Here is a 10755-nt window from a genome sequence, read left to right as displayed (position 1 = left end):
AAAAATAGGGACCATCTTTGGTGGGAAGGTAACAGCGTTCCATGTGCCTTTGGAGTTTACTTATGCCAGCCACATGCCCACAGAGACATCTTCGGACAGTGCTGGCTCTTTGGCTTTGAAATGGAGACGAGCACTGCCCCCTAGAGTCGGGAACAAATAGCAAATATGTGCGAGGGGAACCTTTACCTTTACCTTTAATATGCATCAGGTTTTCCACAAAAATTGCTAGACCTCCTACACTAAATCTGTGAGACTTCCTTGAATATTGTTGGGGAAAAGCTTAAACTTGATTTAAGGTTTTCCCGAACATCGAGATTTCATAGACACAAATAAATCAGAATGGTAAGTAATCCTTCATATGAATAACTTAAAAAAAATTTTTTTAATCTTGTTCTGGCTTACTCTTACCAACTTAAATAAGCATACAGAGAAAATTATATTTAAGAATGTCTCTTTATCAATTGTTCCTTGTTGTTTAAATCAGGCCTCAACACAATAATATAACACTTGGGGAAAAAGATGCATCCTAGGAGTGCAGCTGTAGAGCCCAAGATAGAGAAGATCTCCACAGCCACCATGGCTTTTCCCCTGGTGCTCAGGTAGGTTGGCACAAAGGAAACCCACACACTGCAGAAAGCCAACATGCTGAAGGTGATGAACTTGGCTTCATTAAAGCTGTCAGGGAGTTTACGAGCCTGGAAAGCCACAATGAAGCTGGCAAATGAAAGGAGGGCCATATAGCTCAGGACACAATAAAACATAACAACTGACCCTTCATTGCATTGTAGAACCATTTCTTCAGTTGTTGAATGCATGTCTAATTCTGGGAACGGGGGAGAAATTGATAACCATACAATACAGATGCTTGCTTGGAATAGAGAGCAGAGAAGGACAATAGAAATGGCCAGTCTTTTCCCCACCCATGTCCTCATCCAAGATCCTGGCTTGGTGGCCTTGAAGGCAAGAGAAACAAGGATGGTTTTGGCCAACACACAAGAGATGGACAATGAAAAAATGAGACCAAATGCAGACTGTCTGAGGAGACAGGTGACTCTCCCAGGTTGTCCAAGAAAGAGCAAAGAGCAGAGGAAGCAGAAGAGAAGGGAGATGAGGAGAGTGTAGGTGAGATCCCGGTTGTTGGCTTTCACAATAGGGCTGACTTTGTGCTTAATAAAAGTTCCCAGCACCCATGTTGTAATGAGGGAGAACACAGCAGCAAGACAAGCTAAACTATACCCTAAAGGTTCTTCATAAGACAGAAAGTTTGTCCTTTTCAGGAGACATCCATTTCTTTCTTGTTTTGCATATTGATCTTCTGGACATTGGACACAAGCTACCATGTCTGAAATTGAAAAAATATCCAGACATATTTTAGTGAGTAAATGTAGAGTAGCAACAATGGCTAAACTGATTCCTATAAGTTCTTCAATCAGACAAGTAGCTAATTGTTTTAATTTCATTTCTTTGTAATAGTTTGCTTATAGATCACTAGAACATTGAAATCAAACAAGAGCATTTAAAAATAAGAACCCTTATCTCAACATGGATTCATGAGAAAGTTAATTGACTATTTTCATTGTTATCCTTACCCTAAGTTGACTCATCCTTCCATCCTTCCAAAGTAGGCAATATGAGGACCCAGATTGTTGTTGGGGGCAATATGCTTAGAGAAGGCTGTAAAGCACTGTGAAGCAGTATATAAGTCTAAGTGGTGATTTGATACAAAATATACAAGCCAGAGAGTGAAAATACCTTTGAACATCTCGCTATGTATATTTAATGCATTGTTAAAATTAAGTCAAATCTAATTTGAGTATACCCAAGGAACTGTAGCACACCTCAAGAATATCTCTATTTGTTTTCAATGTTATGTTCTTATTATACACAACTGCTCCAATGAAGATTTAGGAATATCTGAAGAAATAATTTAATATTTTAATTCACATTTGCTTCAAGACTACACTTCAAGATATGTAGGAAATTGAAATATTTTCCCTAAAATTCAATACATTATATCATGGAAGAAATTCCAAAAGATTAATATATCACACATATTTCAAGTGCAAACTACATAGGAAATAAAATTTTCTGAGGCTGCAAGACATCATTTCTTATTTAATAAGTTTATTCTTAATTTTGCTTTCTTCCTTCCTTTCTCCTAAAGTTCATTTTTTGTTGATCCCCATAAGCAGAATGTGGGAATCAGAGGCATCAAATTTGAATGTGCATATATACACACTCTAGGTTTGGATTTGACAGAGGAGCCAAACATGCAGAAATACCACATAATAAATGTAACTAGGTAGATATGAAAAGAATTAAGATTTAAATTGGGAAGTCAGTCATTTATAGTCCATATACCACTAATGTGTAAAAGGTTCATATTGTATTTATAAATATTAAGAATTGGCTTCCATAAATTTCATGTCTATTTATTTATTTTTAAATTTTTGCTTTCTTTGTTTCTTTTAAAACTTTTTTTTTTGTTTTCATTGCCCCATTCAATTTCCAACAATAAACCTAAAACTAACTCGCTGAAAACATTCTGCAGAACATATTCACAAAAATTCTCATATTGTATATTTCTTTGTAATGGCACTATGGCTGATATTTCTGGTTCATTTTTGTAAAAATAAAAATAGAGAAGTTATTACCATACCAATCTTATTTGAAAATTTTCCTTCTGGACATGGAACACAATCATAACAGCAGAATTTTTTCCCTTCATCCTTCCTTTTCTGATAACCGGGGAGACAATATTCATTGCACAGCGAGATGGGAAGCACCTAGTTATCAATTTCATAATGTTGGAAAGTGAAGATACATCATTTTGAAGAAAGTTCAGTTGTTACACTATAAATGAAATGTGCACCATATTTACAATAAAAATGTCCTGTCAAAATAGGCATCCAAGGATCATGAGATAAATGAGATTTGAGAATGTTCAGTTCAATATTGGAGGAAATGTAATAAATATTGTGTCAACTCGCAAAGCATTCCTGGCTTGCTCTCAAGTTGCAAGGGGGATGGGAAAACGATGAAGCAGTATGGCAGCCAAAGACAGGAGCACATTCCAGACATATCTTACTCAAGGCTCTCTCCCAGGGTTACCCACAGCAGCTGGAGTGGAGTGATCTCTACAACCCGTGAAATTACTCCGTTGGTGAATGTGATTGATGACACACACACTGGGGAGAGCGGGGAAACAGGATCATGATTGGGACCATAAACTATGTGGGGTCAGAGTTGGCTTTGCTTGGGAACATGAAGCTCCTAATAAATAACTGAATTTCTTTTGAAGCTTGCCTCGAGGCTCATGATTTAATTAGAGCATCTGTCAGAACCCTGACATATTGTTCAAAATACTACTGCAGTTGGTTTTCAACAATTAAAGTGGAAAAATGTCATTGTTTAAAAATCTATTTAGTCCTCATGGTTTACTTAGAAGAACAGCAGTACATTTCTCAACCTAATGAACCCAATTGCGAACGGTCACACAAACTCTCCTTGAAACCATACCTGCTTAAATGATCTATGCCAAACAATCATGTCTTCATTAATGACTAATTCCTTTCCTTGATTCATAGAATCCGGTTCCACTTTTCCAATCTTACGTCTCTGGAAAGTGGAATTGGGAAAAGTGACTATGTTGACGATATCAAATCCACCTTCCATGTTCGTATGGTCATAAAAAGTTAAGGTCTCTCCAAGAGAATTATTGTATGCACTGCCTTTAAGAAATTGGTGGAGCTATTATATTGGGAATCAAAAGAAAATAGAAAGATAAAGAATAGAAATCTATGTGTAATGTACTTTTAGTAGTATAAGATACACTTTTCCCCCTAAAAGAGGATGGAAATGTCGGTGCATCTTATACACCAAATACGGCCATTTTTGGCCTCTGGAAACCCTGCCCTGTGCATCCCGTTTTTCAAAAAATGGGCCCATTTTTTCACAGAAATGGGGCACACAGAGGGTTTGGGAGGTCTGCAGAGTGCTCCTGGGGACTGGGGAGGGCAAAAACTGGAAGCACAGAGGCCAAAAATTATTTTTTTCTTGTTTTCCTCTTCGAAATCTTGGTGTGTCTTATACTCCAGTGTGTTTTATAGTCTGAAAAATATGGTACTTTTATTGTAGTTGTATTCTACATTTGAGGGAGAAACTCTAAAAATGTTAAAAGTTTATTTCTCCAATCTCTTGAAACCCTCTTTTCTGCCCTCGGCATATGCAGGTAAAAGAAGGATCAGGTATTTCAGCTTGAGTGATCAAAAGACAGATAAACAGGATTCTAGTGTCCCACATCTTCTTCATTCCATTACAATATAGCTTAAGAAGTGGTACATGAACAAGTGGAAAAACAGTTTCCAAAATTAGGTTCCCTGTCTGATCTCCTCCTCCTTTTCTAAGAAAGCCTCACCTGACTGATTTGCTTCTGACTTCCAAGCCATTTTTTTTATTTTCATTTTTTTAAAAAAAATTGATTTATATGCTGCCCTTCTCCGGAGACTCAGGGTGCCTTACAATGTGCTCAGCAATAGCCTTCATCCTTTTGTATATTTATACAAAGTCAGCTTATTGCCCCCACAAATGGTTCCTCAATTTACCTACCTTAGAAAGGATGGAAGGCTGAGTCAACCTTGAGCCTTGGCGAGATTCGAACCTGCAGTAATTGCAGGCAGCTGGTCTTAATAACCAGCTTAATAACAGGGTGCCTTAGACCACTGTCCTACCAAGGCTCCTTAATTTTAATTTTCACAGACATAAGGCTGCTGTGGATGTAGTATGGATTGAAGGATAGCTACTTATGTTAAATAGGATTCACATATTATTTTCAGTAATAGGTGAATTGCCTAAAAACTATAGGAATTTAAAAACTAGGACCTGAATCTTAGTTAATAGTTGCATGCTGAAGATGTTCAAGGAGTAAAATGGAAAACATATTATATTAATGGAAATAAAGTCATAAAGACTAGGTATTTTTTGAAAAGACAAGATATTCTATTCCCTTTTGATAGTTGCTTCTACCCTATTTAATACATACAACATAACTTTGTATTTACCATTACAGTATTTCTCTAAAACAAATCACCTGCCATGGTTTTGCATCTTCGTATTTTGATGATTTATGCCTCACCAAATGCCTGTGATTAGATTGAAGTAAGAAGAGAGCATGTAAAGCTTGAGCCAATACATAGACAGCATTATAGATACCATAGCTGTGCCCCGTCAACTGCACCTCAAATAGAGACCCAGGAATATCCTCCAGCTTTTCCTCTCCTGTACAAATATCATTGTCTACTAGGGTCGAACGAGAAGATGGCAATGAACAATCAAACAATTGACCCCAAAAAAGTGGGAAGAAACCATCTTCTTGAATCCAAGGAGGTTTTATCAAGTTAAGGAATTCCTTAAACCCTGGAATTCGCTTTGAGTGAATTGTAAAGCAAATGGCACCATCAAAGAACTGTCGATCCCATTTTGTCTGTGTTCCTGTTAATAAATAATCAATCTGGGCAGTCATGATCCACACCTTTCCCAAGGAGCTCTGCTCACATCCAGGGCAAACTAAAAACATGATACTAGTTACCCATGCAATGGTCAAAGAGTCTCCAGAGACTATAAAGGTATTGATCTTCCCATCAGCTATACTGTTATAAATATTTGTTGTTTTATCAATCATATCGTCAACTTTATCCCAGTGAGTTAAATATGGGATTCTTTGAATAGAAGCAGAGCAGATTCCATTCTGGGAAAAGAGGGACTCCATGATCTGCAGGAAACGTTCTCCATTCCAATTATCCGTAGTAAAAATCCCAATCCAGGTCCACCCAAAATGCTGAAGCAGTTGGATAATCCCAATATACTGAGAAGATTCATTGGGGACAATGGAGTAAAAGGAAGACGTCCCAGCATTGTAACTATCCAGAGGGGTAAATGATCCATAAGTCAACTAAAAACAAAGAACACATTCTGTAGAACAAGTTTACCTCCATTTTTCTATTCATGAAAACTATCTTTTGTAAGGTTATTCAGCTAAGTGATTATCATTAATCATTATTTTCTAGACAGGAGGAAACAATTAGCAGTCTTATATCTATTCTTCAAGTGCCTACCTGTGGTATCTTGTATAAACCTACAATGTCTGCCATATAGGATGACGTTTCAGAGGTGAGTCCCCCAATAATGGCCATAAAGTTTTTCATAGTGTCACACTTGTAGTTGGGGACAAATTGCTGGGATTTGAAGAGTAAGTCCAGGGTGGTCCGATAGGTCATCATTGGGTGGTAATAGTTGTCATGGATATGGAAGCCAAGGGTGACATTAGACAGGATTTGTGGATTCTCATTGATCTCCTTCACAGCAAAGGCCAAGGAAAGGACATGTTGGTAGAATTTTGTTAGTACCCTGTAAATAAAATGATGTCACTCTTTCAGAAGTTAACTTTAAAGAAGATTTATATCTCTGCAACAGTAATTGCTATAACTGAATTAAATAGATCAATAACCTCTCCCTCTCTTCACATTTAAACTAGGGCTATTCCATCTCAATTAAGAACACTGCCAGAATGAAATTTATTCCATGGTTGCAGAATCAGTCAAAGTATTGCCAGTTTCCACAAAATAAAATGTCCTCCTTTTCCAAAAACTAAAATATTTTTATATTTTTCCTATCATTTGCAATAACATCTCATAAGGAGATTATAAATTTCAGTTTGCTTGTAGGCTTGATGTTATATAAGAGACCGTGATATTTCTTTCCAGTATATATTGATAGATTTTTGTTAGTACCCTGTAAATAAAATGATTTCAGTCTTTCAGAAGTTAACTTTAAAGAAGATTTTACATGCAAACAATGGTAATTGCTATAACTGAATTCAATATATCAATAATCTCCCCCCCCTCTCTTTCTCTCTCTCTTTCTCTCCCTCCCTCCCTCCCTCCCTCCCTCCCTCCCTCCCTCTCTCTCTCTCTCTCTCTCTCTGTTTAAGATAGGGCTATTCCATCTCAATTGAGAACTCTGCCAGAATGAAATTTTTTCTGTGATTGACATCGTTGCAAAATGAGTCAAAATATTGCCACTTCCCACAAACAAAAATGTCCTACTATTTCAAAAAAATAAAATTTCTCTTCATTCTTTCCTTCTCAATTTACAGTGAGGTTGAGTAATGAAATCATGAGTTGCACTTTTCTCTGCACTTGATAACAGCCCTTGATATTTCACTCTAGCACTGGCTGCTACCATAATTTTGCACAGCTGGCAGAAAGAATTTACATTTATTAAAAGCTGTCTTGAATTCCAGAGATGTAAAAATAACCTCAGAGAGAAAGAGTTCTCGTGATGCAAGGAAACAATCCGTCCTTCCCTATTTCTCTGCATGCGTTAAACTTTCCTAACTGCTACTGAGGAGCAAGATAGAAAATCCATACTCTGGAAATTCAAAAAACTCTTGAGAAGGATGTTCCTGAAATGAAACTTCATTAAAATGGTAATTTATCATAGAAACCATCTCGCCAAGAATGATGTCTCCTTCCTGGTACCACTCGTATCGAGTAGGTACTGGATCACCCACATGACATGCTAGACTATTCACTCTGACTTTTGAGATCACAAAAAGAAGAAGAAGAAACATCTGGGCAGCAGAAAGTCTTCTGAAATATGGATATGTTTTATTTCACTTTAATCAGAATTCTTCATTAACAAATATTAGCCAGGCTAAATATACCACTTAAGAGCTTTGCTACTACTCCTTAGGTATAACGATAATACAGATCCAGCCATGTCCTTTATTCAGATTGCCAAAATCCAACTAACATTGTGCTCAAATGATGGCACCCTGGTAATATGGCAAATCACAGTTTGAAGTAAAAGACAAATATAGACTCTGCCCTTTCCAATTGCTACTCTTATTTGCAACTCTCTATGGGACAAAACCTTTAGATGTTTTTTTTTCCCCTTCTCACTAATAGATTTGATTTTTCTGCTTCAGATGTTTCCATCTTAGACCAAGTGAACAAATTACAGTCCCTAGAGTAATTCTACTCGGGAGATCGTCAATTTTGCTCTGCATGTCATCTATTATTGAAAGAGATGATGGAATAGATAATGTAGTAGTAAAGATTAGATGTGATTTTATAATTGTTCAGGCACTGCAGCTTTCCCCAGAAGCACTTTTCTCTTTTTGGAAATTCAGCCAGTGTCTACTTTGCAAAGAGATTAATTGTCTCTATTAACCCAACTTTTAAAGTAATAAACTTTATTTTCAGCAGTCAATGTTATTTACAGATGTTATTCCTGCAGTAAAATTCATGCTTCAGTAGGATTATTTGCCATTATTTCCTATAACTTTTTTTTTAACTTTAACTTTAACTTTTATTAGACTTCTATACCGCCCTTCTCCCGAAGGACTCAGGCGGTGTACAGCCATATTAAAACACATAAAATTTACAAAATTTAAAAACCATTAAAATCAAATATACAAAAATTTGGCCTACAAATTAAAAACTAACATACACCCATTAAAATTCATATTCACGTTAGGCCAGCCCGGCTTGTTGAAACAAAAGGGTCTTCAGGGCGCGGCAAAAGGTGCGCAGGTCAGGGATCATATGCACATCTAGGGGCAGCTCGTTCCAGAGGGCTGGTGCCCCCACAGAGAAGGCTCTCCCCCTGGACACCACCAGTAGACATTGTTTGGCCGATGGCACCCTGAGGAACCCCTCTCTGTGGGAGCGTATTGGCCGGTGGGAGGCTGTCGGCAGCAGAAGTCCGTCTAGAAGGTACCCGGGTCCTATGCCATGGAGCACTTTAAAGGTGGTGACCAACACCTTGAATCGCACCCGGAAGACCACTGGGAGCCAGTGCAGCTCGCGCAGGAGAGGTGTTATGTGGGTGCAATGAGTCGCCCCCATAATCACCCGCGCGGTCGCATTCTGGACCAGTTGGAGCCTCCAAGTGCTCTTCAAGGGGAGCCCCATGTAGAGAGCATTACAGTAGTCCAGACGGGATGGGACGAGGGCATGAGTGACCATGTATAGGGCATCCCGGTCCAGAAAGGGATGCAACTGGCGTATCAGGTGAACCTGAAAAACATCTCCCCTGGCCACGGCCATCATATATATATATATATATATATATATATATATATATATATATATATATATATATATATATATATATATATATATATATATATATATATATATATATATTTATATATTTATATATATATATTTATTTATATTTATATATATATTTATATATTTATATATTTATATATTTATATTTATATTTATATATTTATATTTATATATTTATATATTTATATATTTATATTTATATATTTTAAATTTCTATACCGCCCTTCTCCCTGAGGACTCAGGGCGGTGTACAGCCAAAATTAAAAACATGCAGTACAAATATTAAAAAACAATTAAAAGATATATAAATTTGGCCCAATTAAAACTCACTACCAATTGGGTTTTACACGGGGTGAAATAAAACTAATATTGTATATGATAACAGCAGCAAGATTGTTGATAGGTAAATATTGGAAGAATGAAGCCTTGCCTACTATCGAGGAATGAACTTTGAAGATGGCTAGTTTTGCAGAGATGGCGAAGATTTCAGCGTATTTAAAAGACTGTTCACAAGAGACTTATGAATGGGAATGGAAAAGGTGGATAGAATATGTTCAGAACAAATATCAAACTAGAAAGTATCAAATAGCTTTTATTTGAAAATAATGTATTAGAAATATTTTAATGTAAAGAGATAAAGAGGAAAAATTATATAGGGGGAGGGACGGGTTCAGGCTTATATATTAGTGTTATTAGTTATGAGTATGTAATAGGGAAGTCTGGGGGGGGAGGGTTAGGGAGGGTTAGGGAGGATGGGAAGTTTGGGGAGGGAGGTGGGGGGTGAAAAAGGGGGTGAAAATGTAATTGTAAAACTTTTGCAATAAAAAAAAAAAAAAAACTCACTACCAATTAAAACATTTAAAAATTTCTTCTTAAGCCAGCCCAGCTTGCTTGAAAAAATGGGTTTTAAGGGCACGGCGGAAGGCACTGAGGTCTTGGATTCTCCTTATCTCTGGGGGCAACTGATTCCAGAGGGTAGGTGCCCCCACAGATGATTTTCCAAAGACAGCCGTGTATCCAGGAGAACACCCAAGTTGTGCGCCGTCTCTGAGGGGGTCAAGATCTCGCCCCCAATAGTCAGCGATGGGACCAGCTGACTATACCGGGACACCGGAAGCCACAGCCACTCGGTCTTGGAAGGGTTGAGTCTGAGCCTGTTTCTCCCCATCTAGATCCGCACGGCCTCCATGTACCAGGACATCACATCGAGGGCATCATTGGGATGGTCTGGGGTGGAGATGTACAGCTGGGTGTCGTCAGCATACTGGTGGAACTTCACCCCGAAACCACGGATGATCTCACCCAGCCGCTTCACATAAATGTTGAACAGAAGGGGCGAGAGGACTGACCCTTGCGGCACTCCACAAACAAGGCGCCTCAAGGTCGACCTCTGTCCCACTGCCAACACAAACTGTGTACGGTCGGAGAGGAAGGAGGAGAACCACTGCAAAATGGTGCCCCCCGCTCCCAACCCCTCCAATCATCGCAGCATGATACCATGGTCGATGGTATCAAAACCCGCTGAGTGGTCTAATAGGACCAGGACAGAGGAACAGCCCCTGTCCCAAACCCTCCAGAGATCATCAACCAATGTGACCAATGCCGTTTCCGTGCTCTA

At 38.1% G+C, this 10755-nt stretch overlaps 1 protein-coding gene across 1 annotated transcript; it reads right to left on the bottom strand.

Annotated features, from left to right (window-relative positions):
- Positions 1-440: 440 nt before the first annotated feature.
- On the bottom strand, positions 441-6401 carry LOC139324242 (vomeronasal type-2 receptor 26-like). The gene is made up of 5 exons (XM_070953961.1): positions 6114-6401; positions 5090-5950; positions 3520-3750; positions 2660-2786; positions 441-1342 (listed from the first exon to the last, which is right to left on the bottom strand). Exons 1-5 carry the CDS (start codon positions 6276-6278, stop codon positions 441-443), a joined length of 2286 nt encoding a protein of 761 aa, XP_070810062.1. The 5' UTR covers positions 6279-6401.
- Positions 6402-10755: the final 4354 nt, after the last annotated feature.

Source organism: Pituophis catenifer, unplaced genomic scaffold, assembly GCF_029215685.1.
Source record: "Pituophis catenifer annectens isolate HBS135680 unplaced genomic scaffold, rPitCat1.0.hap2 SCAF_15, whole genome shotgun sequence".
NCBI lineage: Eukaryota > Metazoa > Chordata > Lepidosauria > Squamata > Colubridae > Pituophis > Pituophis catenifer.
This window is presented reverse-complemented; position numbering and strand designations above follow the sequence as displayed.

Coding starts and splice junctions, on each gene's coding strand:
- LOC139324242 (XM_070953961.1), bottom strand. CDS start 6,278: ATGATGACCTATCGGACCACCCTGGACTTACTCTTCAAATCCCAGCAA. Junction 5,951..6,113: donor GTTTATACAAGATACCACAG/GTAGGCACTTGA, acceptor CTTTGTTTTTAG/TTGACTTATGGATCATTTAC. Junction 3,751..5,089: donor AAGATGCAAAACCATGGCAG/GTGATTTGTTTT, acceptor CCAATATAATAG/CTCCACCAATTTCTTAAAGG.